Source organism: Pelmatolapia mariae, linkage group LG5 (assembly GCF_036321145.2).
Source record: "Pelmatolapia mariae isolate MD_Pm_ZW linkage group LG5, Pm_UMD_F_2, whole genome shotgun sequence".
Classification (NCBI taxonomy): domain Eukaryota; kingdom Metazoa; phylum Chordata; class Actinopteri; order Cichliformes; family Cichlidae; genus Pelmatolapia; species Pelmatolapia mariae.
This window is the reverse complement of record NC_086231.1, coordinates 30,579,512-30,607,330: the sequence shown is the minus strand read 5'-3', so window position 1 is coordinate 30,607,330 and position 27,819 is coordinate 30,579,512. Positions and strand designations below refer to the sequence as shown.

Here is a 27,819-nt window from a genome sequence, read left to right as displayed (position 1 = left end):
AATACCTGATTCAAACTAATTTAGTTCTTTAAATCATGGTATTCTTTTGAAAATGCATTATGTTTTTCATCAGTGTAGCTGTATTGTCTGTTTGGCACTGTGTAGGAAAACACCACACACCACATGCGTGAACCATTTCTTTGTTCAGTTACTTTCATAGTTTAGCTATAATTGCTTTCCACATAGCATGCTAACCATCGATTGACCTGATTTACTGAAGCATCAGATTCAAAGTAGAACATTTGCAGCTGTGTGTGATGAGATGGGGATCTAATTGAGTCACTATTGGGGGAGTGGAGCATTTTAGGTTTAGTAAAATGGTATAATTTTCATAACCACTTAGTGGGAGCAGTCAACCAGGAACTGCTTCAGCCACAATATAAAGTAAATTGTCCTTAGTGGGTCCTATTCATGTTTTTAACACACAGGAAAACATCACATCAGAGCATGAACCTTATCTTCAGGAATCATGCAGATCTTTTGATTTCTTTACGACAACATTGCCCTCAGGCAACACTGCAGTAAAAGTGGCCACAGCTCTGTAGTGGAAATGACAGCTTAGGTTCGGGAACACATTTTGTTGCTGTGAAGTTGGAAGTTAAAACTAGTACACAGAAAAAAAAATATCCAGAGATGCTGTCTTCTTCTCACAGTCTGAATTACTTTTGTAGTCAGCACACAGTTCAGACACACTACCCTTATGAGTCTTGCACATTTAAAGCCTTATATGCTGCTTTTCTGTACCAGGGAAAATTTGGATGAATAGCAGATAGGCAGCAGTCTTTTATGAGTTTAAACAAGGCCTGCTTTTCCAGCTGAGGATGCAAAGAAATGACTTGTGTTCATGTCTGACTGACCTATTCAAATCATATTCAGAGATGTGGTTAATGAATACACTGCAGTAACTGCACAGGGGAACTGTATAAATGTACTTCTGGTATCATGCTAGGGTTCCTTTTATGACATAAACTTACATATATTATCCTAAATAAAATGGTATATTTAGATTACAGATCATTTTTGTGAGTCAAGGAAGCAATAAAAAGATTTTTTTTTTTTGGGGGGGAGGGTGTATTGTGAAGTAATACATAATCCAGCCACAGACAGTAGTATCACCTCTTCTATTAAGGCGAGTGTTCAATAGAAACAGAGTGAAACCAGAGCTAAATCCTGACGTCTTGGTTTGGTAATAATAGAACCTGTAAGCTGTTTAAAAAGTCTTCATCTCAAGGATGTATGTAGGGAACCAGTTTTATTTAAATCTACGTGGCTATGATATGTGTGTGTCAGTCTATGTTCACATACAGGTTAACTCCATGATTGCATGTCATTTTATCTGTGCATATAAAACTTTGTGGGTACAGGAAAGCTTGGCGCTCAGCTCTGGTCAGTCGTCCTCTCGTGCGCAATATTATGACTGTTTTTGTTGTTAGAAACCCAAAATCCAGAAAACTTATAAATATTATATAATTTGAGATGCCATCCAAGCTGCAGTTTGCATATAATTAGTAAAAGCTGGAATGTGTTGTTGGACTCATTTGTTATTTACCTGAGAAAGAACAGATAGCAAGATGCTCTAAGGGGAAAAAGGCAAGAGCAAAAAGCCATGGTTAGCAGGGGAAACGTTTGGTTTTGGCAGTTATGTGAATTCTATGCTTCAGACCGCATACATCCCTGCATGGGATGTTTTAAAAAGGTAATATACCTGCCCTGCCACACTGTAAGAAACTGTTCATGACTGCTTTGGGAATTGATGTGATTTAGCATCAGCTGTCTGTGGCATGTGCTGGACAAGCAAGTCAAATCCCTGGAGGCCTCATCTTCTTCTTAACCACGGACACCTTCAGAGCTTGTTGAGAAGTCTACAATGCAGTGGATCAGAGCTGTTTTGGTGCCCAAAATGTACGTCATGCACCAAATGTGCAAGTAAAATATTTGAAATAAATGTCCCCATTTCTGTTCTACCTGCTGTTTTAAATACATCCAAACATTAACTAATGTGTAAGAAAACCCACAAAGAGGTTTTGGCCTTTTAGAATTTCATTCATTACCCTGACTTCTTTCACTTTACTGCTATTTTTTTTTATATTAATTTACCATCAAGTCAGTTAACTTTTAAGATATTTAACGGTACAGTTAAGTAGGAGAGGGGGTTTTAATCAGTTTCAGCTGCTTTGGTGTTAGTGAAATTAACAGGTGCACTAGAGGGGCAACACTGAGACAACACCCAAAATGGTTTTAGAGCTGACATTTTTCCTCCTCATCTTCTTTGACTGTTTTTGCTAGTTTGCATTTGGCTAGGGTTGGTGTCACTGCTACATTTCTATCAAAAAATGTGGCATCTTTTAATTCCTAACACATTACTCAGTCCCTATCAGGATACGGGAGTTTTTCCCCCCCATTGAGATAAGGTGTTTTGAAAAATTTCTCTTGAATTTTTTCAAGAATGCATGTATACCAATCTTATGTATGTTTTTTTTCCAGGCTCAGAGTAAACATATTATTTCTTCACAAGTATTTTCAGTAGGGCTTGAGTGCACATGAGGAATGAAAAATGTGAATTTAAACCATTTAAATTAATGAAAAAGGTTGTTATTTATGACAACTTTCAGTTAGGAATTAGGAAACCAAAGTCATGAAGTCAAGCAAGAGATTGAATTAGAGATGTTTAAGAACCATCACTCAGGCACTGACATCTCCTTTTGAAGTTTGTCATGATTAGCTTGTTAAAGAAACAGGAAATGTTAAGTAATCAGTTGGGAAAACCACCTACTCTGAGGGTTTTGTTTTGCTCTGTTACATTAGGACGCCTGGGGGAACGACACTGGTAGGCTTAACAGAGCTAAGGCAGAGAGAACGGGACCAATAACAGAGAAAGAAGCAGTGGTCTTTATGAGTGAAAAAATTACTCACTTGCCTTCATGTTAGCGTAAAAGGGTAATGCATAGGGATTGTATTGGATGCACTGTGTAAGGCCTTCATTTTATGAAAATATGATTCTCTGTAGAAGTCTCTGTAGCTTCGTCTTAAACCCAGATAAAATTCACTGTTATTACTATGAATCAGGGATCAGGGCTGCCTCACTTCACTCTGTTGGAGCAAATTGCGAGCTTTAAATCAGTGGCCAAATGTGAAATTCATTTTTTACAATGCAGTATTTCTAAAGCAGGAAATACTGCTTTACCTATTTTTTTTTTCTTTCATTATTCACTGATGATACAGAGTAGAATGACGCTACCATTCATTAAAATGGATCCACTTGTAGTTTTCTGCTATGACAACTCGTGATGACAGGAAAGTGTAGATAAATCTCTTTATTTTGTTATTTCAATGATTTTCCCTTAAAAACCTACATACTTATTGCTCTTTGCATATTAATTAGTTAAGTGTGCAAAAGGTGTGCTTTAGCGTTTTATTGTTCAAAGATTGGGTTTGGAGCAGTTAAAAATTTGAATTTTAAACTCTAAAAGAAAGGACTCAATTTCTTTGTTCATTAGTGATTTTAATATGTTAGTTTCTTACTTCCATCTCTTTTTGTTTTTCTTTCGCTTTTGGTTGAGCCTAATTGTGGTAAATGCTGTAAAAAATGTAGCAAGTCTTTTAGGTAAATTACACTATTTTCTCATTTTATTATCGTTCCTTCAAGCAAATACTTCTCTGCCCGTAATATTTAGGTTCTTCCCAGTCTATTTTTGTCTTTTCCTGGCTGCCTACCCCATCAGACAGATGTTTTTGCCACTGCCCACTTTTCTCTATTGGTCCTTGGCCTCCTGTCATCCTGTCCTCCCTCTTCTACCCATGCCACATGATAGATAACTCTGGGACGCTCCTGCAGTGGCTGCATTTCCAACAGCAGCATCCACTCGGGCTTTAAAAAAACTGTACCACATTTATAGCTCACTGGGTCTCCTGTTCCACTTACCATATACAGTACAGTGTCTACAGTATACTATAAAGAATTGAGCATGTTTGCTTCTAGTGTGTAATTCAGTCTGACCAGATAAAAGACGATTAATTTACTTCATGTTGCATACATTATCTATAAATACCTGCAACACAAGTAAATTTCATTTTGTTCTACTCTTATAGTCATTACTATTTGTGGATTTAGTAGTTCACTGTTTTGAGGTGTTGTTTTTGAGACACTGGGAATTTATCCTTAATCTTGACATGAACAGCTAAATGTGAAGCTGCTCAGGTCGTCGGTGTCACAGTGAAATCAACCACTGGTTCTTAGATTTAGCAATTTGAAGCTTCTGTGTTAGCATTTTGTCCATCACTGTGTTACTTGGAGCCACAAGTTACCATGTTTGGATGAAATGTTGGAGTGATAAGTCATCAGCCAATACTAGCAAGCCTGTCCATGTACCGCACAGTCACACATAGCTGATTATTAGTGCTATGTAACACTCTAAAAAATATTTGTTTTGCCTATTAAATGTTATTGCATGTACCTCACAGTAAGCCAGCTGAATCTGCCCGTATTCCTAACTCTCACATCCTTTAGGAAGTAGGTGTCCATAGAATTCAAAGCTTTTTATACCCAAAGCTTTAAACATGTTTAATGTTGTAAACTTTGAGGGCACTTTAGTGTGTACGTCTGTAGGGATTAACTCTATTATGGAGCCGAACTGTTTTGGCAATCGGGCCAATCAGCTGACCAGCATTCATTGTGACAGTGGGGGAAATTTATGTTCATACTTGTATGTTACATTAATTAGGTGAATGCTGTAGGAATTCAACCTATTGAGTTCCTGTTTCTTTATTCTTTGCTGCCTTTTTAACCATTCAAATTTTAAACTGTTCTGTTATTTCTGCTAATGCCAGCTATATCTTTTGTTGCTCATAACTTTTATACTTTTTAAAATATTAAGCTTTTTAACATTTCAACTCGTCATATCTCCTAAACTCCACAGAGCCATGTGCCAGTACATATTCAGACACTACTGACGCTGAAAGAATTTTTTTGATACCGTTTACCGTTTTCCCATGAATTACGTTTGTTTCAGGATAGGAAATCTGTCCTTCTCTCAGATTTCAAACTCTGGATTTGAAGCCGTTTCTCTCGTCATATCTCTCTCTGGGATGAGTGCGGGTTTGCCTCATTGGGATGAGCAGGCACCCAGAGAGCGGGCAGTCCAGGTTTGAATCCTACCAGTGGCTGTTGCCTCATGTCTTCCCTGCTCTTGCTCCCTCTGCTTTCTTGACACTCTTCAGTGTACCCTTTCAAATAAAGCCATCTTCAGCAGGCAGTTCAGCTTCTTCAGCTGTTTTCGGTACATGATTTCTGGTACACAGCATTTTTGCAGGAAATGCAACTTTTTCTGGTATGATATTGTATTAAGGTTATATCTTGTAAAACGAATGCAGGGTAAAGTACTATATAGTATTGAGTATCTTGCACAAACTCTGGAGAGGAGTGTCCTGTGCCATTTGTGTTGACAAAATAACTTTTTTTTTTTTTTTTTTTCAAAATTAAACTCAGGAGCGTACAGTGTTTGGCGTGACTCAGTAAGACTTCTCTAGTCTTTCAACATTTAAAACTATCAAACTAAATTGCACACAGGTCATCATTTTCAGTTCCACAGTGTGCCAAAACCTTGCTTTGTTCTACTGACACATTCCTCTGTTTGCTGAGGTCAAGCAGACCACTGCTAATATGAAAAGATGAAGTGTAACTTTTCACCTTCCTCTTCTTATTTCCCCCCTAGATTGCCTTTTCAAACTGTGTCCTATGAACAGATACTCTGCACAGAAACAGTTCTGGAAGGCAGCAAAACCTGGAGGCAACAGCACTACTGACACAGTCCTCCTCAATAAACTTCATGTGAGGCTGACATCACCATTCCAAAATCTTGCAGTGCTGTGTAACTTTGTGCTGTTGTGTAGAAAATGTGCACAGACAAAAATGCTGCATGTTTCCATCTCTGTACCTCTGTTCTGTGCATTAGCATGCTGCTGATCTTGAGAAGAAGCAGAATGAGTCTGAAAACCGAAAGCTGCTGGGGACAGTTATCCAGTATGGAAATGTCATTCAGGTGCGTTTAAGGCCCAGTGAGATAAGGTTCTTTGCTTAACAGAAAAGCTGCAGTATTTAAGATTGAAGATAACTCTATTTAATGAAAGAGGCGTTTTAAATAACTGCTACAGCACAAAGATGTGCTGTAAAGTTATCTGTTGCAGGCTCTCTTATCTTTACACATTACAAAGGAATGTTTTGCACTCGAGTATGAGATCATCGGTAACCAGAAATGTAGTCTATGACACACACAGGGACTACAGTATATACAGTAGGTCATGGGTAATTAGGTATACAGTGTATATGTTAGTATATCAGTGACTTGTTGGTTAACTTGTTTCAGGGGAGATTATTTTAAAAATATTAATAAAAAAAGGCTTTTGTATTAGTCAGCTTATATGATCCATGTAATTCTTTCCACTGTCTTTATTATGATAGTAGCTGTGGGGCTTGTGACCGTGTGATTCTGTTTTTTGTTTTTGCCAACAGTTGCTGCACTTGAAAAGCAATAAATACCTGACAGTGAACAAGCGCTTACCTGCACTGTTGGAGAAGAATGCCATGAGAGTGACGCTGGACTCTGCAGGAAACGAGGGATCCTGGTTCTACATCCAGCCTTTCTACAAGCTCAGATCCCTGGGAGACAGTGTGGGTAGAGCAGGGTGTGGGAGTCAAGTTAATTATGCTCAGCAAGAGAAATCAAGGATATATTTTTAGACTTTTAAAGAGGTTTGAAAACAGGAGTTACGTAGACTGATGTGTAGCGCAGAAAATTGGAACGCCAGAATATGTTTACATTTAGCAATTGTACACTCACCTGCTGACTACTAAACTACTGATAAACTTTTTCAAGTCTTTCCAGTTTGTTTCTGGGTTCTTGCAGCTGTTTTCGCAGTATCCAAAAAAACAAACAAACAAACAAACATTCAGCAACCTGCTTTAGACGGCTCAGGTTTATTTATTTATTTACTTATTTATTTATTTTTAATGTATAGCCCCAAATCATGTCAGTACTGTAAACATTTGCTTCAGTTTTACTAATTTACAATGATATTGTTAAATACTAGAGGAATTCAGGGGAAAGCCATGTAGTTATATGAAAGCCAGTTCTTATTAAATATATAACTACATAGTAATAAATTATTATATCCTGGACATTTTATTAGGTATCAGGCTGAACCCTGTTCCCCTTTGACTTACCGTAATTAATTGTGGCAGATATTCAGCCTGGTGAGGGACATTTCTTAGAGACTTTAGGCCTTATTGACATGATGGCATCACAAAGTTGCTGCAGATTTGTCTCCTTCCGCCGCATCTTAAAGGTGCTTTAATGATTTGAGCCAAGATTGGTGCACTGTGCTCCTAAAGCTCATGGTCAGCAGCAATACTCAGGTTAGATGTGACAATGTTTATGCCAAATTCTGACCCCACTGTGCAAATGTTGCAGCAGATATTAAGACTCAGATCAAGCAACATTTTTCCAATATTCTGCAGTCCAATCCTGATGACCGCGTGTTAAATGTAGCGTCAGTTTCCTGTTCTAGGCTGACTAGAATGGCACCCGGAGTGGTCTTTTACTGCTGTAGCCCATCTACGTGCTGCGTATTCAGCGATGTCCTTTTGTCTGAGTGACTGTTGTCTTCCTGTCAGCTCGAAGTCGAATGGTTTGAACATCAACAGGCTGTGCTGTCCATGTCCATTGACTTGAGTTGCTAACATTTGATTGGCTGGTTAGCATTGTATTAGTGATTAGTATTACAGTTAAAGTGGTATACCTAATAAAGTGACCAGTGAGTGCATATCAGTTAATGTCCTTCTGTGAAGTGTCTTTAAGTGGATTTAATGGAAAACTATAGATTTTAGTGTTTTTGTATTTGTGTTTGGGAGTTTTAGGTGCATGAAATCTGGAATATTAAAATAAAAAATATTCATGTAACTGCACTCAACCTCTTAAGAAGTCTGCAAGTTTGAAAAACATTTAGGTGTGTGCAGTTAAATAGAAGTGGATTTACCTTACTTGGCCTTACCTGTGGTACACTTGCCTCTAGCAGCTACATTGGAGGCTACTGGTGTAACAAACTTTAACTATTAGTAGTGTAGTTATGTTGTGGATATTGTTGGTGCCAGGTTTTGACCTGGAAAGTAAGATGTGGTGATATGGAAAGAGCACACAGTACACTGACATAACCTCTAATCCTCTGGCTCCTTTTTCTACTCCTGGTGGATGGAAGCTAATAGAGTTAAGCCGACTGATCAGCTAATTAAGCTGCATTTTATTAATCCTCTTGGACCAGTTTTTCTTCTGCATATGATTCATCCTCCCTACATAGGAACAGGGGCTGCTCCAGTGCAGAACTTATACATTCCACCAGCGCCACCAGTGGAAATGACAGGAGAGGCTAAAGGCTTTAACTATTCTGTTTGAATATGAAGAGGGACAAATGTCTCATACTTGTCAGCTGGACTGGTTGTAGAAAGTAGAAGTTTGTCTATTAAAGTTAATCTGGTTCCTTGCCTGAAAGGCAGAGATTTGAAACTTGTTGTGAGACTGTTTTTAAAATACTTCACCTAATTCGGATTTTTTTAATGTTCAGATTGTGTGCAGCAAAAACGAATCAGCTGTTGATCAAAAGATGTTTGCTAGACTGAAGTTTCTTTTTATTATTTGCTAATACCTGCTCTTAATCATATGTGGGGAATGTGTAATGTTAGAGACAAGGGCTACAATTTCATTATTTTCCTCAGGCTCTTTCCCACACAGTATGGTCTACAGCACCACCTAGTGGTTGACTGGAAGCTGGCCTCTTCCACTTGTTTCAGTATTGCAAAATAATATACAGTAGTTATCCCAACCATCCTCCATTTAATGTGCCATTTTTCTTTGTTTTTCTTGTTGCTCCTGCAGGTGGTGATTGGAGATAAAGTAGTCCTTAACCCCGTCAATGCTGGACAACCTCTGCATGCAAGCAGCCACCAGCTAGTTGACAACCCAGGGTGCAATGAGGTACAAAAACACACAGTTTTATTAAACTTCATTTCTGTCCATCCAATTCTGGGTGAATGCACATGCACATTATTATATATATATATATATATATATATATATATATATATATATATATATATATAATATGAAATAAAATAAAATACTCCTATCTTTCAGGTTAATTCTGTGAATTGCAACACAAGTTGGAAAGTTGTTCTCTTTATGAAATGGAGCGACAACAAGGAAACGATACTCAAGGGGGTCAGTGAGCTCAGATTTCTGCATGTGTTTTTTTTGTTTGTTTTTTTTTGTTGTTTTTTTTTACAGTAAGCAGTTTTCCCCAAATGTACATATAACATCCTTACTGGCTACAAAGCAGGCATATTAGAACACATGAAACACAGTTTAATAGGAACAACAATAACCTAAAAACACCATATAGGTTTGAAAATAAAATAGTCGAAAGAGAATAAAAACCATGGTAACTGTCCACATGTGTTTATCAATGTAACTGCAGGGTGATGTAGTCCGGTTGTTCCATGCGGAGCAGGAGAAGTTTCTCACTTGTGACGACTATAGGAAGAAGCAATATGTTTTTCTTAGGACAACCGGCCGGCAGTCTGCGACTTCTGCCACAAGCAGCAAAGCACTGTGGGAAGTTGAGGTCAGTAATTATGTAAATGCACAATGCCTTTGAAGCTCAGTTTTCTGATAATTGAGTACTCAAAACTTAATGTTCACCACTATCTTTGAGCACAATAAAAGTGATGTTTCTCAAATAAATAATGCGGGTTTATTGTAATTTGTGTTTGCGTGTTTTGCCGTTGCCAGGTGGTTCACCATGACCCATGCAGGGGAGGTGCAGGCTACTGGAACAGCCTTTTCAGGTTTAAACATTTGGCCACAGGGTGCTATTTGGCTGCTGAGGTGGGTGAGGTGTGTGTCAGCATGTTTACTTTCGTATTTTTGATTTGCAGTTATCACTTTGTACCCATGCTACTTTGTCATGGGCTTTCAAAACAACACTCTGAAATGTTTGGTTCAAAGCTTTGTTACTGTATATACACATGCTGAGATGTTGAAAGCACAGCAAAGGGACAGCAATATGAAAAGTAAGGATGCTGAGGAGGCTGTTTTAATGTATGTTTACCAGGTGAATCCCGACTTTGAGGAGGAGAATGCCGAGCAGCGGCCCTCTGTAAGTAAGCCTGATCACTTCCCCTCTGAGTGCTCTGCAATGCCCTGCTGGTTGCCTCGCTGTTATTAATCTTGCTTGTTAAAATCTCTGCTGGGTCTGTGCTTCCTGCTCTAGGTGGTGGACTTTACACCCTTTAATTTCCAGGTACTGTCAGACAGTCTTTACATAGTTGCAGCAACGTATCTCAAACATTTCATGTTGTCTCAATGTTGATCATGCATGCTTGTTGTCTTTTTGTTCGCTGCAGTTTTTGTGGCACCCTGTTCATTTTTGTGTGTGTGTGTGTGCGAGCGTGCGCATGCATGGCCTCATTTTTAGTTGCACTTGATAACCACATGGTGTCACCATTCTAGCATCCTACCTGATGCATGTCTTAAGTGAAATTGCCATTAGGTGTCAGTGTTGTTATCTATGGTTTGATCATGCTGTTGGTTCAGCAAAGTCCAGCTGTATGATCAATTGTTTGTTTGTTTATTTGTTTTTTCAACTTCCATCAGATATGAAATCTAATTTGTAAAATCAGATTAGCTGGTGATTAGTAGGTTGACGTAAGAAGACAACCTGGATATGCTTTTGTCTCAGTATAGTTGAATAGTGTAGCCACATTTTATCCGTAAGCTGCAATCATTTTGTGTTTTAGTGGTTTGCACCTCCTCACTGCGTGCTTTCTTCCTTTAGCTGGATGGAGATAATGAAGCTTTACGTGGTCGCCTGCGGGGTCCACAGGAGAAAATCATGTACACTTTGGTGCCTGTTCCTGATGGTATGGATATTTCCTCCATCTTTGAGCTGGACCCTACCACTCTGAGAGGCGGGGACTCCATGGTGCCCAGGTTTGGCATTTAACACAAACTTTTATATTCACATACTCATGCCACAAATACTGCTTCTGAAGCCACTGAATTTATGCAAGTTCACAGTATGCAGAAATCAAAAGTAAAATGTTCCTAGTGTACAATCATAAAAGATGTTAAGATTAGTGTTCAGACAAGTCCAATCAGACCAATAAGTGGTTTCATAGATGCCTCAATAATGGGTTTTTTTTTCCAGTGGGGGAAAAAAAGCATCAGGAATGTTGTAAAATATAGGGGAAATATGCAGATGACAAATATCTCAACAACACCTTGGCTAATCAAAAAGACCGCAATGATGTCAAGGCTTCAGCAGTTCAAACAGTGACAGTAGTAAACTTTTGACTCATGTGCATTGTGAGGGGGAATTTGGAACGGCAGTGGAAAGGGAGTTTCTGAGGTGATGACTGCGTTTTGCAAGGCTGGACAAGGGCCAGTTTTGTTATGAGTGGTCTGACACATCTTTCAAACCAGAGACAGACAAAGACGTAGTTGTGTTGTTTGGGTAAATTTTTGTTTTTTTGTTTTATTTACTTTCAGAAATCAGGGAGTCTGTGTGTGTGCGCGCGCGCGTGTGTGTGTGTTACACTGGTGATCTTGAGATTGTGTGAAACTTACCAAGGAGAGTTAGGAAAGTCCCAGTATGGCATGAAACAGGAAACCGCTGAGGCTTGGATAGTGTTCACAATAAGGGAAAAACTTTCAGTTTTCTAAGATGACATGCACTGTCACTTAAAAACACACTTTAAAAAAACAAAAACATCTGGCAGAAATGTTTTTTGGATTTATTTTCTTAGATTAAAATTTGATGATGCAAAAGCAGTCACACGATGTAATATATCATGTAGTCTCTGTCCTAAGGTTGGTGATAAGCCTCTGGCTTATTCGTAATGAGCCTCAGTTTGGTTTCTCAATTCCAGCTGACAGCATTGTGTTAAAGAGAGAATGTGTCGTTCTAACATTACAATTGTGTAATCGTCATTGTCACTGCAGATAAGGTGAGCTTAGATTCTCCCCACCTTCTATCAAAGCCTCTATTGTGTGGCATAGTCAGGTGTGTGTCTGCATGATGCAGGCTACTACTACGCCTCCCACTCAGACCTAAAATAACCTTGTCCCTCAAACTTCAGCCAGGGGACTAACTAATGCCTGGCAGAACCGGTACACAAAGGTAAGCCTGTTATCCTCAGTAGGCGGTTATGTAATGCCTGCCAAGAATATGGCTGCTGTCTGCTGCCTGTGCTGAAGACCTCTCTCTCTCACACACACTCTCTCTCTCTCTCACACACACACACACACACAGACACGCTTACTCACTCACACACGTGGAGCTGGCTGGATGCTTTGAGAATGAAGGACGTAGTTGGCTCAGACTTTACTATGTGTAAAGGTTCAGTGCTTAATGCAAGAGAGATAATACTGTACAGGTCACTGCTGGCTAATCTGTACAAACAACACACAGTTTCCTGAGGAAGCCACTGTAAGCAGCCTTTTCCAGAACCAGGAAGCTTGTTTACAATTATCAGCTGCACGTTTGTCACATAACAGCGTACAATAATAAATCTAATCAGAGTGCTTATGGTCTTCTGTGTTTTTTCAGAGAGGAGTTGATTTATGGTCTTTTGTAGGTCTTAATTGTGAGCCATGTTGTGAGCTGAAAATGGAGGTCTTGGCCTGAGAGTGGAATAAAAGCTTGTTGAATGGAGCTGTCTGTCTTAATGAACGCTCAAAGCCTCCTTAAATCTGTCTAATTATCATAAAACACAACGGGATTTAAAACAGAAAGTTATTAAAGAAAGAAAATACAATGTATGTTCCTATCTATTCCTGATCACAGAATGGCCACAACATTAAAACAAGGTTGCGTTTGTAGCTGTTGATAGCATCAAAGGCTTATACATGGGCTAACAATGATTTTACTCCATGATTAGTCTGATTATTGAAGCGCTATGCTAACTTGTCCCCATCACACTCCACTTTGCTCTGTAGCTGATTCGCAGCTTCTGTTTGTCTTTTGTTTTATTTCATCACATCAGCTTCCTCTCTTATTTATAGGAGCTCCTATGTGAGGCTACGACATCTGTGCACCAACACATGGGTTCACAGCACCAACCTCCCCATTGACAAAGAGGAGGAGAAGCCTGTTATGCTACGGGTGAGTAGCTGCTGTGGATCAACATGCGAATGAGTCTTTATTAACAGTTACAGTGATTGATTTGATGTTTTTTCCAGATTGGAACATCAGCAGTAAAGGAAGACAAAGAAGCGTTTGCCATTGTCCCAGTGCCACCAGCAGAAGTGCGTGATTTAGACTTTGCTAACGATGCAAGTAAAGTGTTGGCGTCCATTGCTGGAAAGCTGGAAAAGGGTACCATTACACAAAATGAAAGGAGGTATGTATGACACCAGACTGCTAACTTTCTTATTGGGTTTTATATTTTATTTGTAAGTTGTTTATTTGGATAGTATAAGTATAGAAGGAAATTTTTCACTGAAATTAAGACTAAACTGTTGAGTTGGAACTTGTACCCTCTCCAGGTTTGTGACAAAGCTCCTGGAAGATTTAGTTTTTTTCGTGGTAGACATCCCAAACAGTGGGCAGGATGTCTTGGAGATCATGGTCAACAAACCTAACAGGGAAAGACAGAAACTCATGAGAGAGCAGAATATTCTTAAACAGGTAGGCCTTAAACCTATGAGACCGTTTATGTACTGGTTTAAAATGTTCACTTTGGGCACTAAAACAAATCCCTGTTGCCTTTTACAGATTTTCAAACTTCTTCAAGCCCCTTTCACTGACAGCGGTGATGGTCCCATGCTGCGACTGGAAGAGCTGGGAGACCAGCGCCACGCACCGTTTAGACATATTTGCAGGCTTTGCTACAGAGTGCTCCGCCATTCCCAGCAGGATTACAGGAAGAACCAAGTAGGTTCAACACCACAGCTTCACTCAGAGCTTGAATAGTGTGACATTTTCTCTGCATTGATTACCCCCTCCTTTGTCTGATTTGCAGGAATATATAGCCAAACAGTTTCGCTTCATGCAGAAACAGATAGGATATGATGTGTTGGCAGAAGACACAATAACGGCTTTACTTCACAACAACCGGAAGCTGCTGGAAAAACACATAACTGCTGCTGAGATAGACACATTCGTCACACTAGTGAGGAAGAACCGGGAACCAAGGTAAGGATTACAGAAAGAGACGGGCCCTGGCTGCTCTCTTCAAACTGTAACAGAAGGAGCCCCTGTGGCTAGACTGGGTCAGATTTGCTTATATAATAGCTCTGAAGGAATGCAAATCTATGTAAACGTATTCAAATGAGTGAAGTACGAATATGAGTGGAATTGCTAGTGCAGGACCTTGGTACTAGAGGGAATATGCTGACAGCTAGTGCGTAAATGTATTTTGTTTATGTCATGTAAATTGCTGTTAATGATGTGTGAATGAGGTGGATCCAGCAGTTCAAACAGTCCTCTCTGTTTGAACTGTTACAGTACTGAGGCAGGGGGAACAGCCAAGAACATTTTAATATACAGTAGTTTATTTATTCTTCCTCACATAGGATAGTATGAAGTCTGAAATTTGTTTCTTTATTTTTTAATTTAATATATTGTCATCTGTCACCAGGTTTCTGGACTACCTGTCAGATCTCTGTGTGTCCATGAACAAATCCATCCCTGTGACACAGGAGCTCATCTGCAATGCTGTGCTGGACTCTAGCAATGCTGACATCCTCATTGAAACCAAGTGAGATGCTCATTTTCATCAGGTGTTTTAATCTGGTAAACTGAAATGAGAGCTTAGAAAAAATGTTGGTGTTGTGTACCAGATTGGTTCTGTCGAGGTTTGAGATTGAGGTGGCGACAAACGGGGACATTCCAGTGGAGGCGGAAGATGAAGAAGAGGTGTGGCTCTTCTGGAAAGATAACTCTAAGGAGATCCGGAGTAAGAGCATCCGGGAGTTGGCCCAGGATGCAAAGGAAGGCCAGAAGGAGGATCAGGAAGTGGTCAGCTACTACAGGTATCATGTCTTTATGATGATAATTTTAATAAAAAGATTACAGCTCAGATTTAGAAAGGACTACGAATACCACACGGCCATTTTTCTTCCCAGGTGCCAGCTGAACCTTTTTGCCCGGATGTGTCTGGACCGTCAATATCTCGCCATCAACAAGATCTCCGGTCAGCTGGACGTGGATTTGATCCTGCGCTGTATGTCCGATGAGGACCTGCCGTACGACTTGAGAGCATCTTTCTGCCGTCTGATGCTGCACATGCATGTCGACCGTGACCCTCAGGAGCAGGTCACGCCTGTCAAATATGCTCGTCTGTGGTCTGAGATTCCATCTAAAATCGCTATTGATGAGTGAGTTCATATCATAAACCCTTTAAAGGGGCGTGTATCGCCATTCCAGAGATGACGCAGTGTCTTTTAAAAGCGATTCTCCTCTAATTATTCAGCTATGACAACGATGGGACCACACGGGATGAGATCAAAGAGCGCTTCAGCCTCACCATGGATTTTGTGGAGAACTACCTGAGAGAGGTGGTGTCGCAGAATATTCCCTTCTCTGACAAGGAGAAAAACAAGCTTACTTTCGAGGTAACGCTTCTTTGTTTGTGGTATGAACAGATGAGAAGTGACATCCGTTTATTAAAGTTGTAAATCATTTGTTGGTTCTTTTCTTGCTTGTAGGTTGTGAACCTGGCAAGGAACCTCATATACTTTGGTTTTTACAACTTCAGTGACCTGCTTCGACTGACAAAGATCTTACTGAACATTTTAGACTGTGTACACGTCAACACCATCTACCCCATTAACAAGATAGAGAAGGAAGAGGAAAACAAAGGTAAAGAGCGAATGTTTTCCCTTAGCCTGAATACTTTCTTGCAGCAACGTTGCTTAAACAATATTTAAGGGCAGATTTTATCAAGCTCTCACTTTTCCAGGTGTGTAGAGTTTTAAGGAGAAATAGTATCAACAAATAACATTTGACCTCAAATTAAATAGAATTTCATTTCATTTCACAATTTTTTTTCCTTTATCCAGATTTGAATGTTTTCTTGCTCTGTCTATATTATAGGTGGCAGTAATGTGATGAAGTCCATTCACGGAGTTGGGGAGCTGATGACCCAGGTGGTGCTGCGAGGAGGCGGTTTGCTGCCCACCACACCAACTCATCAGCCTGAGGGCGATGTGGTTAAAACTCAGACTGAACCGGAGAGAGAAGATATCATGGTCATGGACACAAAGCTCAAGATCATTGAGATTCTGCAGGCACGACATCAGGATCATCATTATAATTTTTTTAAAAATCCTTAGACTATATTGTAACTTTTTATCTGTTTTATTCAGTTCATTTTGAACGTACGGCTAGACTACAGGATCTCCTGCCTGCTCTGTATTTTCAAACGAGAATTTGATGAGAACAACCCACAAGGAGACAGCACTGCTATTCAGAATGGATCCAATAATGTCACAGGTCCGATGCCAGGTGTGAAACTCTTAACCATGTTAATTACATTATTTAACATATACTGTATGTATATGATTATAAAGAACTTATTTGAAGTATTTTTTCTTTTTTTTTAAGGAAATTTTGACTTTGAAAACATTGAGGAACAAGCAGAAGGGATCTTTGGAGGAAGGTGATTCTTAAATTGGATTCTTAAGTTTTTTAATGGGCTTTAATTGCCTGTTGTAATTTTTTTTTTAATAAAGTAAAATTGAGGTAGTGTTTGTCATTTTTTTTGTTTAGTGAAGAAAACACCCCACTAGACCTGGATGACCATGGTGGTCGCACTTTCCTGCGGGTCCTTCTGCACTTGACCATGCATGACTACCCGCCCCTCGTGTCTGGAGCGCTTCACCTGCTCTTCAGACACTTCAGCCAGAGACAAGAGGTCCTCATGGCCTTCAAACAAGTAAGTCATCCACACTAATAACTTGACATTTTACAGATGAAGTTAAATTTGATGAAAACATTAAAAAAAAATTTGTTAAACCTTAAAAGGTCCAGCTCCTGGTGACCAGTCAGGATGTTGAGAACTACAAGCAGATCAAGTCAGATCTGGACCAGCTGCGTTCTATTGTGGAGAAGTCTGAACTGTGGGTTTACAAAAGGCAAGGAGAAGATGGGATGGATGGAGATGGCCCCTCAGAATCTGACAACAAAAAGAAGGTACGCTGAAAATTTGAATGTGGAAAGGTTTTCATAATGTAGAGTTATTATTGAAAGGACTCATAATTGCTTCTTGATTTACAGGGAGATTCAGACAAGAAGAAGACTGAAAGTACCAGCAGTTACAACTACAGAGTTGTAAAAGAGGTATAATCGTTTGCCTTTGAAGTTATATTTTCATTTTAGATTTACTGCTGATTATTAAAATGTTGCTTCTGTGTGTGTCTGTGTTTTTTAGATCCTGCTGCGCCTCAGTAAGCTGTGTGTCCAGGAGGGAAGCTCAGGGAAAAAGAGCAGGAAACAGCAGCAGAGGCTGCTGAGGAACATGGGAGCTCACAGTGTGGTGCTAGAACTCCTACAGATCCCCTATGAGAAGGTCGGACACTGAAACAGAATACAAATGCAGAATCGTTTGAAAGCTTTAAAGATCATCATTGCTTTCCCTTGCTTGCAATTGTCCATTAATGTTACATAACTGAAAAGAAGCTCTGTATTATCTGCACCAGGGTGAGGATGTACGCATGCAGGAAATCATGAAATTGGCCCACGAGTTTCTGCAGAATTTCTGTGCAGGAAATCAGCAGAACCAGGCTCTTCTCCACAAGCATATAAACTTATTTCTCAACCCGGGGGTAAGCATCACAAGCATCTCACAGCTACTCCTTGGGCGAGTCGAAGAGTTAAATATCCCAAAATACCACATATTGGGAAAATGTATGTTCTCTTCTGTTTCATTCCCAGATCCTGGAGGCTGTCACCATGCAGCACATCTTCATGAATAACTTCCAGCTCTGCAGCGAGATTAACGAGCGTGTGGTTCAGCACTTTGTCCACTGTACTGAGTCGCATGGTCGGCATGTCCAGTATCTCAAGTTTCTGCAAACCATTGTCAAGGCCGAGAACAAGTTCATCAAGAAGTGTCAGGACATTGTCATGGCAGAGGTCTGTTGTTTGAGTAATGCTTGTGATTTCTAATACAGGGGCGACAGTTTGGGAATAACACTGTACACTCGGCTGTGACTCTCTCCCACTCAGCTGGTAAACTCCGGCGAGGATGTCCTGGTGTTCTACAACGACCGTGCCTCATTTCAGACCCTTGTCCAGATGATGCGTTCAGAGCGGGATCGCATGGATGAAAACAGTCCCCTGATGTACCACATACACCTGGTCGAACTGCTGGCCGTTTGCACCGAGGGCAAGAACGTCTACACCGAGATCAAGTGCAACTCTCTGCTGCCCCTGGATGATATTGTGCGGGTTGTCACCCATGAAGATTGTATTCCTGAGGTATGGAAGACTTTCTTCACTCACTTTAAAGTTGAGTGAATACACTTTATTCTAGTTTATTCTGATCGAGAAGAGCGTTGGGAATACATGTTTTAAAAACTACTGCGATTACCAGTGCACTCATTTAGTTTCCAACAATCCAACAGGTGAAGATTGCCTATATCAACTTCCTGAACCACTGCTATGTGGATACAGAGGTGGAGATGAAGGAGATTTATACATCCAACCACATGTGGAAGCTGTTTGAGAACTTCCTGGTGGACATTTGTAGGGTAAGCCGCAAAATATTTGACAATAAATAGACAGAGAATCCAGTCAGCACATCGTGAAGTGAACACACAGCAAGTTACCTGTCGGCCACATGCAGGAAGTCCGATCCAGTGGCCGTGTGTCATGCTAACGTCTCTTCTATCCTTGCTTAGGTGTGCAACAACACCAGTGACAGGAAGCACGCGGACACCATGCTGGAGCGTTATGTAACCGAAACAGTCATGAGCATTGTCACATGTTTCTTCAGCTCTCCTTTTTCTGACCAGAGCACAAGCCTTCAGGTAAATTGGGCATGTCTTTTTAATATATATTCCAAGCAGTTTTGCTATTGCGAGTTCTTTGTGCAGTCTAGAAATCGGAGACTTTCTCAGCGCTGTTTGGGGGGGAAAAAAGGAACTGTACTCATACATGTACCGTACATACCATGAAATGTAACATTTTTCCCTTTACATAGCTGGCTCGTCATATATATGTAAGTAATGCTAGCACTTCCCCAAATTTGATTTCCCAACTTTTGGCTGTGAGTGCGAAGAAGTATTCAGTGTGTGGGTTTTTATATGGTCATAGTTTAGTCAGCACACAGACTCTGTTCTTCCCAGATCTGTGGGTGTGTTGCACAAGGTTTTGCTGGGACTTTGCTGGTGCAGATGATGTACTGATGCAATGTGGTTACTGTGTTTCTTAGACCTTGTTCTAGCCCTGTTTCTTCTCCCCCACGACTTTCCAATAAGTCATGACCAATAACCTCCTTCAATTTCCAAATCCCTGGTACAGTAACTTTGAGGTTTTTTGTGTTAGACACTTGTTTCCTGTTATCTGTGTATGGAGCTTTTTTGTTGCTATTTGGTTCCACTAGAAAATGGCGATTATCCTTTATGTAACTGCACTTTCTGGGAACTACGCTCGCTAAAGTGTACCATTACGTGATAATTCCGCAACCCTTTTCCTTTTTCTCTTGCAACAGGCAGCCATTGTTGGAAAGATAACTGAGGTACTTATTGTACTTTAGGGCTGTGGCCAGGTAGAAATCTGTTGTACTCTCTGTTAAACACCGGTTTGGTTTGTTTTAAGGGGAATGCATGTGATTAGGAAGCTTGCCCAATGGATCTTAAGCTGTTAACCCGTCTGCCTTTGATGCCCTTATATGCACACGTTGTCACGTCTACCACAAACGGGGTTATGAATTCAAGCTATTCAGAGAGCACAATAGTCACTCTGTGTGTTATTAAATATTTGTTAACAGTTTTCCTCCTTTACACCATGATTCCTCCTTCCTTCTTTTGTTGAAAGGCAAGATGTAATTAGTTTTCCCCCTGTCTTACAGACCCGTCAGCCCGTTTTTGTACAGCTTCTTCAAGGAGTGTTTAGGGTTTACCACTGTAACTGGCTTAACCCTGTCCAGAAGGCCTCAGTTGAGGCTTGCATTAAAGTACTGTCAGACGTGGGTAAGATATTAAGACTAACACAGACTATTAATTTCAGTAAAACCTCTCGGTGTTAAAAAGTGGCGCATATTATATGTACTTTCTGCTTCTGCTTAGCTAAGAGCAGAGCCATTGCTATCCCAGTGGACTTGGACAGTCAGGTGAACAACTTGTTTGTCAAGTCCAACAATGTCGTGCAGAAGAGCATCCTCAACTGGAGACTGTCTGCTAAGAACACATCCAGGCGAGACTCCGGCCTGACCACCTCAAAAGACTACAGAAACATCATTGAGAGGCTACAGGTCAGTAGACGGTCTGTTGCTGTTTCAGTGTAATAAACTTAATCCATTTTCATCCATTTTAATTTTTTGTGTGCTTTATTTAATCGTAAGCCAAAAATCCTGTAAAATGAAACATAAACATCAATGAAAGCAATAAAAGCTATAAAAATAACGCAAACATAGACAGAAAAAAACACTGACTGCATTAAACATTGCTAAAGTAAATGCATTGCCTTTTTTTTAACCAATCTTTTGAAAACTTTATTTTTAGATTGTGTATTGTTACCTGTGTGTTCATAAAGAAGGCCAATATATCAGGGGTCACAGAAAGCAGTAAGTGCTTTTATGAAGCCCATTATCGACACATCAGATGGCATGGTGGTACAGGACATCCAGTTCTGTTAGTTGTGGTAATATGACCATTTGTGCCATTGTCAGTCTGGCACACAGGAGCTCTCTTAAAGAGGGTGTAGATGTCCTACATTTCCAAATGCACAGCATACACATGCAGCTTTTTGTTCTTTTCTCTCCAGGCTGATTACATAAATGGATCTGTACTCATTCATTGTTTATGGTATTTGTGTTTTGCAGTAAAATTCAAATTTTCAAAAATGAAAGTTTTGCTCTAATATTGACGTCTTATCTTTTAGGGTATTTGGTGTTTCTCTGAAGAAGAGGTGATTAAAATCTATAAAAGTCACTTAAAGCAACATGACTGTCTGATATTTACCACAGGTTTCTACCTATCAGCCAGTAGAATGAGTGCAGTAAATCTCCACTTCCTCTTTGGGTTTTTTGTGGAAGAAAGTTAACAGTATATGAAGACAGCTCGGTCTGCCTTTTTATCATAACTGAAAACTCCAATGTGAAAGTACAATGGGTTAATTAAGCCCCCTCACCATTGCTGTTAATTGTTGCCAGTATGCACAGGGTCACATAATGTTTTTGGTAACTGTGTGGCAATCAAAAAACCATAAAAGATGTGTCCAATTACATCCTAGAAAAATATGTGGTTTTAGCAGCAGACCATGTTGCTCCACCTTATTCTCTAGTAACACATGACTCAGTATTCACTGGAAGACTGAAAAATCAAGCCAAGGATCAGTCAGCACACTGTTGATACTACTTATGAAACCTTAGGGCTTTTTTATCCTGTAATTCCAACGATAAAACAAAGCTGTTTTGTTATGGAAATAAATTTTCAGTGATGTTTTAGATGTTTCGTTCCTAATCCACCCATTTCTAGATGGGGTTTTATGTGGTTCCCACAACTGTGTACTTCCCAGATTCCTGTTGTCTTTGCAAAGACTGCTGGAGTTTCACAGCTTTAGTGGTTTTTCCCACCTCTTGATGTTCTCAAACTTCTTTAATCACCACCCAACACTCTTCATAATGCAGCATCACTCATTTTCACAGTAATCATCACCAGGCGTGACGGGAAGTGCACTGCGAAAGGTGGCACGGTGGTGTTTATTATGGTGTGATTTGATGTGTAATGCACTGGATGTGTCCCTTCCTGTTTCTATATTAAATTAATATTAAAGCAAAAATAATGTGAGGCTGACTGTAGCTGGATGTCTTTGAACGAAATGCAGGAATAGGAAGACTGTTTTAATTATACATAACAGTGTAGCTGTTTGCCATAAAACACAGTTCTGGGTTATTTCTAATCTTTGGTTCTGCTCAATAGGACATCGTGTCTGCCCTAGAGGACCGTTTGAGACCTCTGGTCCAGGCTGAGCTCTCGGTGCTGGTGGATGTCCTGCATCGTCCGGAGCTGCTCTTCCCTGAAAACACGGACGCTCGCAAGAAATGTGAAAGTGGAGGATTCATATCAAAGTGAGTCTAAAGTTGTCTGAACCACTTCCAGTGCTGTTGCTATTTTTGGAACGCTTTTGGAAGTCCCCTTGTAACCACTCGCATGTGTGCATTTGTAGTTTTGTCTCGTACCTCAAACATGAATGGAGACAAGCATCTTTGTCAACCTGATGAGACTAGTTTTTCAGCAGAGGAGGGTCTGTAGCAGGGCCAGGAGCGCGCTTGTTGTTGTTGTTTTTTTTCTTGGATATTCATGTGGTTCTGCACAGTAAACTCGTTCCTCATAATCAATTCTACTGTAACATTCTGAAACGTCTGAAGGCGAAAAAGCAGAGAAAACTATCTCAACTGTGGCTGCTGGCATCAGCCTGCACTGGCTTTGGGGAATCACTTAGTCTTTAAGTTTTCTGTGAACATGAAGCATCTGCTGTAGTCAGCTGAAGTCATTTTCTTAAATCACCGTTTTCAGTTATGCCCAAGGCACCTAAATATGCTCTAGGCCCATAACTTCCAAATCTCTTGTTTAGAACAAGGATAATCACTGTGTCATAGAAATGATTTATGTCACTGTGAGACTTGAAGTATATAGAGTTTTGGAGGAAGGTGATGAGTTCATCAGTCTACTTCTATTGTTTGTGCTGATTCTGCCACCCCCCCCCCCCCCCCCCCACCCCTGTTCTCTTTGATCAGACTGATCAAACACACCAAACAGTTGCTAGAAGAGAACGAGGAGCGCCTGTGCATCAAAGTACTGCAGACACTGAGGGAAATGATGTCAAAAGACCGGGGCTATGGGGAGAAGGTATGTTCTTCCTTCATTCCTGTTTCTCATTCTCTGGTTCTAGTGTTGCCCAAGATTCCTCCACACACGAGTTAAAATGTTACAACACTTTTCTGACATGTCAGGATATTCTGCGTCACAACTTGGGGTAAGACACGACATCACAGAGCAATAAAAAAAAAAAAAAAAAACAACCCAAAAAACTGAGTGCTCTCTGCTTACCTCTGGAGCCTCTGTAGAACACAAGAAAAGGAAATGACTCATACACAGCGAACGTCATCAAGTCTTTCATTTGATATTCCTGCAGCCAGGGCAGTTTGTGATTTTTCTTTTCTAGTTTTAGTGCTTTTAAGAGTTTGCAAAAAGTAATGATAAAAAGATTCCCACATTGCTTTTCTCCTTAAATTAAACAAACAAACAAACAAACAAACAAAAAAACAGTGTTATATGTATCAGCTTTATTAACTCTATTAACAATGTGCATGATCCAACATTGTCTCTCAACCATTTTACGCACCATTCATTGGCTACTAATGATCACTTGTACTAATCCTAAATAAATTGTCTCAACTGTGCCAACTTGTTTTCCAGTAAAAGGATAAAGTTCTTTAATATCAGATCAAAACATTAAAACAACTTTTAAAAATCTTGTTGGTTTTTTTGCTAAAATAAAACTATTTTTATCTAGATTTGCTGCCAGGGAATTTATTGTACGTTACCCTGTGATTTATTTATTTATTTACTTTTTTTAATTAGTTTTTTTGAGTGCTTAGTAATGACTGGATTGTGTGTGTCAGTGTGTGCACACTGTGTGTGTGTGTGTGTGTGTGGCAAGCATGACTGACGGTAACAGAAAAGGTAAGAAGCTTGTAAGGGATCAGGTCCTAATTGTTGCATGGCAATGATTCCTCAACAGATGGATAATTGAACATCAACATATGGTTATTTCAAATCGGGGCTCCTCTTTGCCTTTTTTAGAGATTAAAAAAATAGTTAAATCTGATATTTAACAGGGAATGATGGCTAACGTCCCTTTGAGTTTGGTCTAAGAATCTATGAAGCTTCAAGAACATTTTAATCAGGCCAAGTAAGGTTAACACGAGAGTGTACTTTAATCACAACAGTCAATCTCTCATTTTATTGGTTTGCATACTGAACCTGTTTGGTCCATTACAGACTGTTTAGCCTAGTCATTCTGAAAAAAAAATCTGCTTGCTTGTCTTTGTGGTGAAAGCACTTCAGAAAGGGTTTTATTTATTTATTTTTTTGTTAGTTATTTTTTTGGGTTTTTTTGTGGTGTTTGAAAATGGTTAAACTTTTTTAATTAGATCTTCAATTTCAACTTCAAAATCTGCTGGATGGACTACTTCATGTTTTATTGTTTAACAAAACTTAACCATAACTAATAAAATAAAGACATTATTTTTGTGTTGATAAACAGGGAGGGAAAGAAAGCAACTGGCTGGGGGAAAAATACTAAATATTTCACCTTCTCAACCAAACTGTGTTTAAAAACAAAGACATGCACTTTTATAGTCAGTTCTCTTAACATGAAAATATTTGATGTAATACAGTGATGATGTAAAAAAGGTGTCTTTACTACAATTAACTTGTTCTGTTTTTGAGCCTTGACGTGCCCTTTCTTTGCCCTTTTTCACTAACCTGACATGCTGCGTGTGTGTCTGTGTGTGGGTTTCAGAAGCTTTACATTTGCACACTTGTTACAGAGCTCTAACTCACTAATCTAGCTCTACTAACTCTCTGCCTCCTATACTTCTTCTCTTGCAGCTGATTGCCTTTGATGATGAAATGGATGTGGCTGAGGTTGATCACTTTACTTACTATTGCGATGTTCATTTGTCTCCCACTAACAGCATAGATGTGCTTGTGTTTCACGTAGGCTTTCTAGCGTTTCAATCCCCCATCTGTGTCAGCAGCTTAGTCCATTTACCCGCCGTGTGCCTGTTAAGAGTTGCTCCTGAATTTCATGGAAAAATGTAGCATAATGCTAAAATGTCTGCCTCACAAACTCTATATGGCCAATAGTACTGGGCCACCAACACAGCTGCCGGGCCATGGAAACCCACGAAGCTCCCGGTGCGCAGTTTTTGTGCTGATGTTAATGCCAGAGGAGCATTGAGCTCTGAAGTTAGTGAGTCAGGTATCTTTTATGCACGTCAGCACTTGGTGAAGTTACAGAGTGCAGCTACCAAGTACTGCAGCTCAGCAACTTCATGGCTGAGTTTTTGTGGTTCCTAAACACTTCCACTTTGCAGTGATACCATGTGCAGTTAATGCTGGAATATATAGTAGGGGGAAAAATTTCACTTGTTGCAACTGCTTTTTGCAAAGGTGGCTTCCTATTACAGTACCACACGTGAATTCAGTAAGCTTGTTAGAAAGAAGCATTCTTTCATAAATATTTGTAAAGGCAGACTGTATTTTATTCAGCTGTGGTAATGGGACTGAGGTGTGGCCCAGTGCTTTTGTCAATATACTGTATGTGCTTTTGTGCCATGATGTACTTTGTTGTATATTTTTTTTGAGTGAACTGTTTAGGTAAAGACGTGTTACATTTGTAGAATATATCCTATAGGATTTTACTGTTACTGTTATTTTTAAATAACACAAGTTAACATATTTTGGTTAGACCCTGGATTGGTCGTGTTAATTTTGGGTTCTCAAGATGAGACTGTGCTTATTGAATAGATCTTTTGTGCATGTGGTTTAAAGCTGGGTGTGAAGCATCCACCTGCTAGAATTTGAATCTTCTTCCTCGTTGCATTGTGCCCTTTTTAAAGCACTGTCTGCTGTCATTGCTACAAGTTTGTGGACTGTCATGGGTCATGTTATTACTGCATATCCAGTAGAAGTCTGCAGAGACATGGATGTAAAGCATTACTTGGTTCAAACTTTCTTGAAGTAGTTGAGAAATTCGAGAGACATTTTACAATCAATAGTTACTAATGTTTGGATATAACATGTATACAAAAGTTATCCATCCATCAAACAACGATTATATTTTTGTGCAGGTTAAATTTTTTGTTTAACTCTGTACTCGTATTTTTTTAAAGATAGCTAATACAGGCTCCTTGATAAATGTATTCATTCAGTGCGTCACTGTCAGCGCACAGGCGGCTTAGTAGTAATATTTGTAAGGCCATTTTGTTACACTGCATTACATCGTAGAGCTCTTTCTATTTGTGGCACGAGTCACTCTAAATGTCGCACAGCCCCCTGATGATGGATGGTGATAAGATGGCATATTTTTTCCTCTAAGCCCTTTGCCACAATTACAAGAGCAGGTGTGAGTGTATATATAGCTGGGGATACTCCATCTATCAGCTTTGTAAAACAGGCCATCGGGCCGTGTGTGGTGGTCATGCCTTTTGGCCTTTAAAATAGCTGATGAAACATGTTTCTGCTCTCTGAAGATTATGGGTGCCGCCACAACCACAACATATCTGAAATGTTACTTCACACCAGTATTGCGAAAAGATTACTATTTTACACGAATGTAGATGTTTTGTGAGGAGTTTCGTTTTATTTGATGTTTACAGCTAAACTTACAAATCTTTTAAGCTCATTTTGTAGGAGTTATTCACACTTTGCTCTCTCTCCTACTGACCTATTGCCAGATCTTTACTCATACTAGATGTCTGTTCACCAGCCTTCAGCTTTCTCAGGCTAGCTGCTATATTTTAGCCATTTTAAGTATAGAACTGTGGGTTCTAGACTCAGTTTTAGGACTATATTATTGCTTTAATGACTGTATTGTTGCTTTAAATTGGTACACAGACTTCTTCGGTTTCTGGCCAGGGTTATTGAGCCTTTTCAACATGCGCCCCCTAGCATTGGAATTTCTTTAAATATTTAAAAGAACTGGAACCAGATTTAAAGTGTTTTATTGTAAAGCACTATTTTTTTCCAATTCTGCTCTAATTGGATAAAACGACCTGAACCCATTCCTCTGCTCACTTTTTTTTTTCACTGGGTTTTTATCGGGACTTCTTCAAAGCATCAAAGTTAATTCTTGACCTTGTGATTCACGGTTTGATTTAAAATGTACTGAAACCTTAATGCTCTGAATAATAGAAAGCTTATATATCTATATGTTTAGCCTAGTCGGGAGCTTGTATTGTAATCACTAAATTGATTAAAACTGAAAGTATTGCACGGGAGTAAGCGTTTCTGTGGCAGCAGGAAACACTGAAGTTAAAAGCACGCCAACATCACAATAGCCACTTAATCCAGAGTGTGGTGCAGGGTGTGCGTCTGTGTGTAAGAGAAGTGAACAAAGCTGTTAAGTAAGGAAATGGAGAAATTGTCGGAAAGGGTCTTTCCAGAGTTGCCAGGAAGCAGCATGCTCTCAGTTTCTCTGTTATGTCTCTGTCTTGCTTTCCCTCCTTCCCTCTCTCCCCGTATATACTGCTCAAGTGATGGAAATCCCCAGCTTCCACAAAAACAGGGCTGTTCTCACAGAGCACCACTTTGTTTCATCAACTCCTCCCACGTGCAGTATCCTAAGAATGTCCACACACTCCCTAACCCCACGGCACATGTTCTCTGCCACTCATTCGCGTTAACTACAGCATGAAGCGGCGTGGCTGATGGCTGGCAGCACGTCTCTGGGTACTTGGATTGATGGCAGGAAGGCAGACGGGCCAAAACCCCAACTTCCCCTCATCAGCACCAAGATAAACTGCCATTATAGCTG

The 27,819-nt window shown here is 39.8% G+C and overlaps 1 protein-coding gene across 14 annotated transcripts in view; it reads left to right on the top strand.

Annotated features, from left to right (window-relative positions):
* Positions 1-27,819, top strand: part of itpr1b (inositol 1,4,5-trisphosphate receptor, type 1b) — an 81,638-nt gene that overhangs the window by 9,213 nt on the left and 44,606 nt on the right. For 4 of the 14 annotated variants that reach the window (XM_063474736.1, XM_063474738.1, XM_063474735.1 and 1 more), the window contains exons 4-42: positions 5,712-5,827; positions 5,952-6,038; positions 6,509-6,667; positions 8,925-9,023; positions 9,183-9,266; positions 9,523-9,669; positions 9,837-9,941; positions 10,159-10,203; positions 10,318-10,347; positions 10,882-11,036; positions 13,110-13,209; positions 13,287-13,447; positions 13,593-13,734; positions 13,822-13,980; positions 14,069-14,241; positions 14,687-14,806; positions 14,889-15,080; positions 15,174-15,425; positions 15,521-15,662; positions 15,756-15,909; positions 16,144-16,337; positions 16,416-16,554; positions 16,654-16,708; positions 16,819-16,984; positions 17,074-17,241; positions 17,326-17,388; positions 17,480-17,617; positions 17,748-17,873; positions 17,983-18,183; positions 18,277-18,528; positions 18,675-18,800; positions 18,951-19,079; positions 19,253-19,270; positions 19,763-19,789; positions 20,123-20,243; positions 20,340-20,524; positions 22,194-22,342; positions 23,012-23,123; positions 24,891-24,926. In XM_063474736.1, the coding sequence (XP_063330806.1) occupies positions 5,712-5,827; positions 5,952-6,038; positions 6,509-6,667; positions 8,925-9,023; positions 9,183-9,266; positions 9,523-9,669; positions 9,837-9,941; positions 10,159-10,203; positions 10,318-10,347; positions 10,882-11,036; positions 13,110-13,209; positions 13,287-13,447; positions 13,593-13,734; positions 13,822-13,980; positions 14,069-14,241; positions 14,687-14,806; positions 14,889-15,080; positions 15,174-15,425; positions 15,521-15,662; positions 15,756-15,909; positions 16,144-16,337; positions 16,416-16,554; positions 16,654-16,708; positions 16,819-16,984; positions 17,074-17,241; positions 17,326-17,388; positions 17,480-17,617; positions 17,748-17,873; positions 17,983-18,183; positions 18,277-18,528; positions 18,675-18,800; positions 18,951-19,079; positions 19,253-19,270; positions 19,763-19,789; positions 20,123-20,243; positions 20,340-20,524; positions 22,194-22,342; positions 23,012-23,123; positions 24,891-24,926 (5,027 nt within the window). The remainder of the gene's footprint in view (positions 1-5,711; positions 5,828-5,951; positions 6,039-6,508; positions 6,668-8,924; positions 9,024-9,182; positions 9,267-9,522; positions 9,670-9,836; positions 9,942-10,158; positions 10,204-10,317; positions 10,348-10,881; positions 11,037-13,109; positions 13,210-13,286; positions 13,448-13,592; positions 13,735-13,821; positions 13,981-14,068; positions 14,242-14,686; positions 14,807-14,888; positions 15,081-15,173; positions 15,426-15,520; positions 15,663-15,755; positions 15,910-16,143; positions 16,338-16,415; positions 16,555-16,653; positions 16,709-16,818; positions 16,985-17,073; positions 17,242-17,325; positions 17,389-17,479; positions 17,618-17,747; positions 17,874-17,982; positions 18,184-18,276; positions 18,529-18,674; positions 18,801-18,950; positions 19,080-19,252; positions 19,271-19,762; positions 19,790-20,122; positions 20,244-20,339; positions 20,525-22,193; positions 22,343-23,011; positions 23,124-24,890; positions 24,927-27,819) is intronic. The other 10 variants (XM_063474741.1, XM_063474742.1, XM_063474739.1 and 7 more) reach the window with 6 other exon arrangements.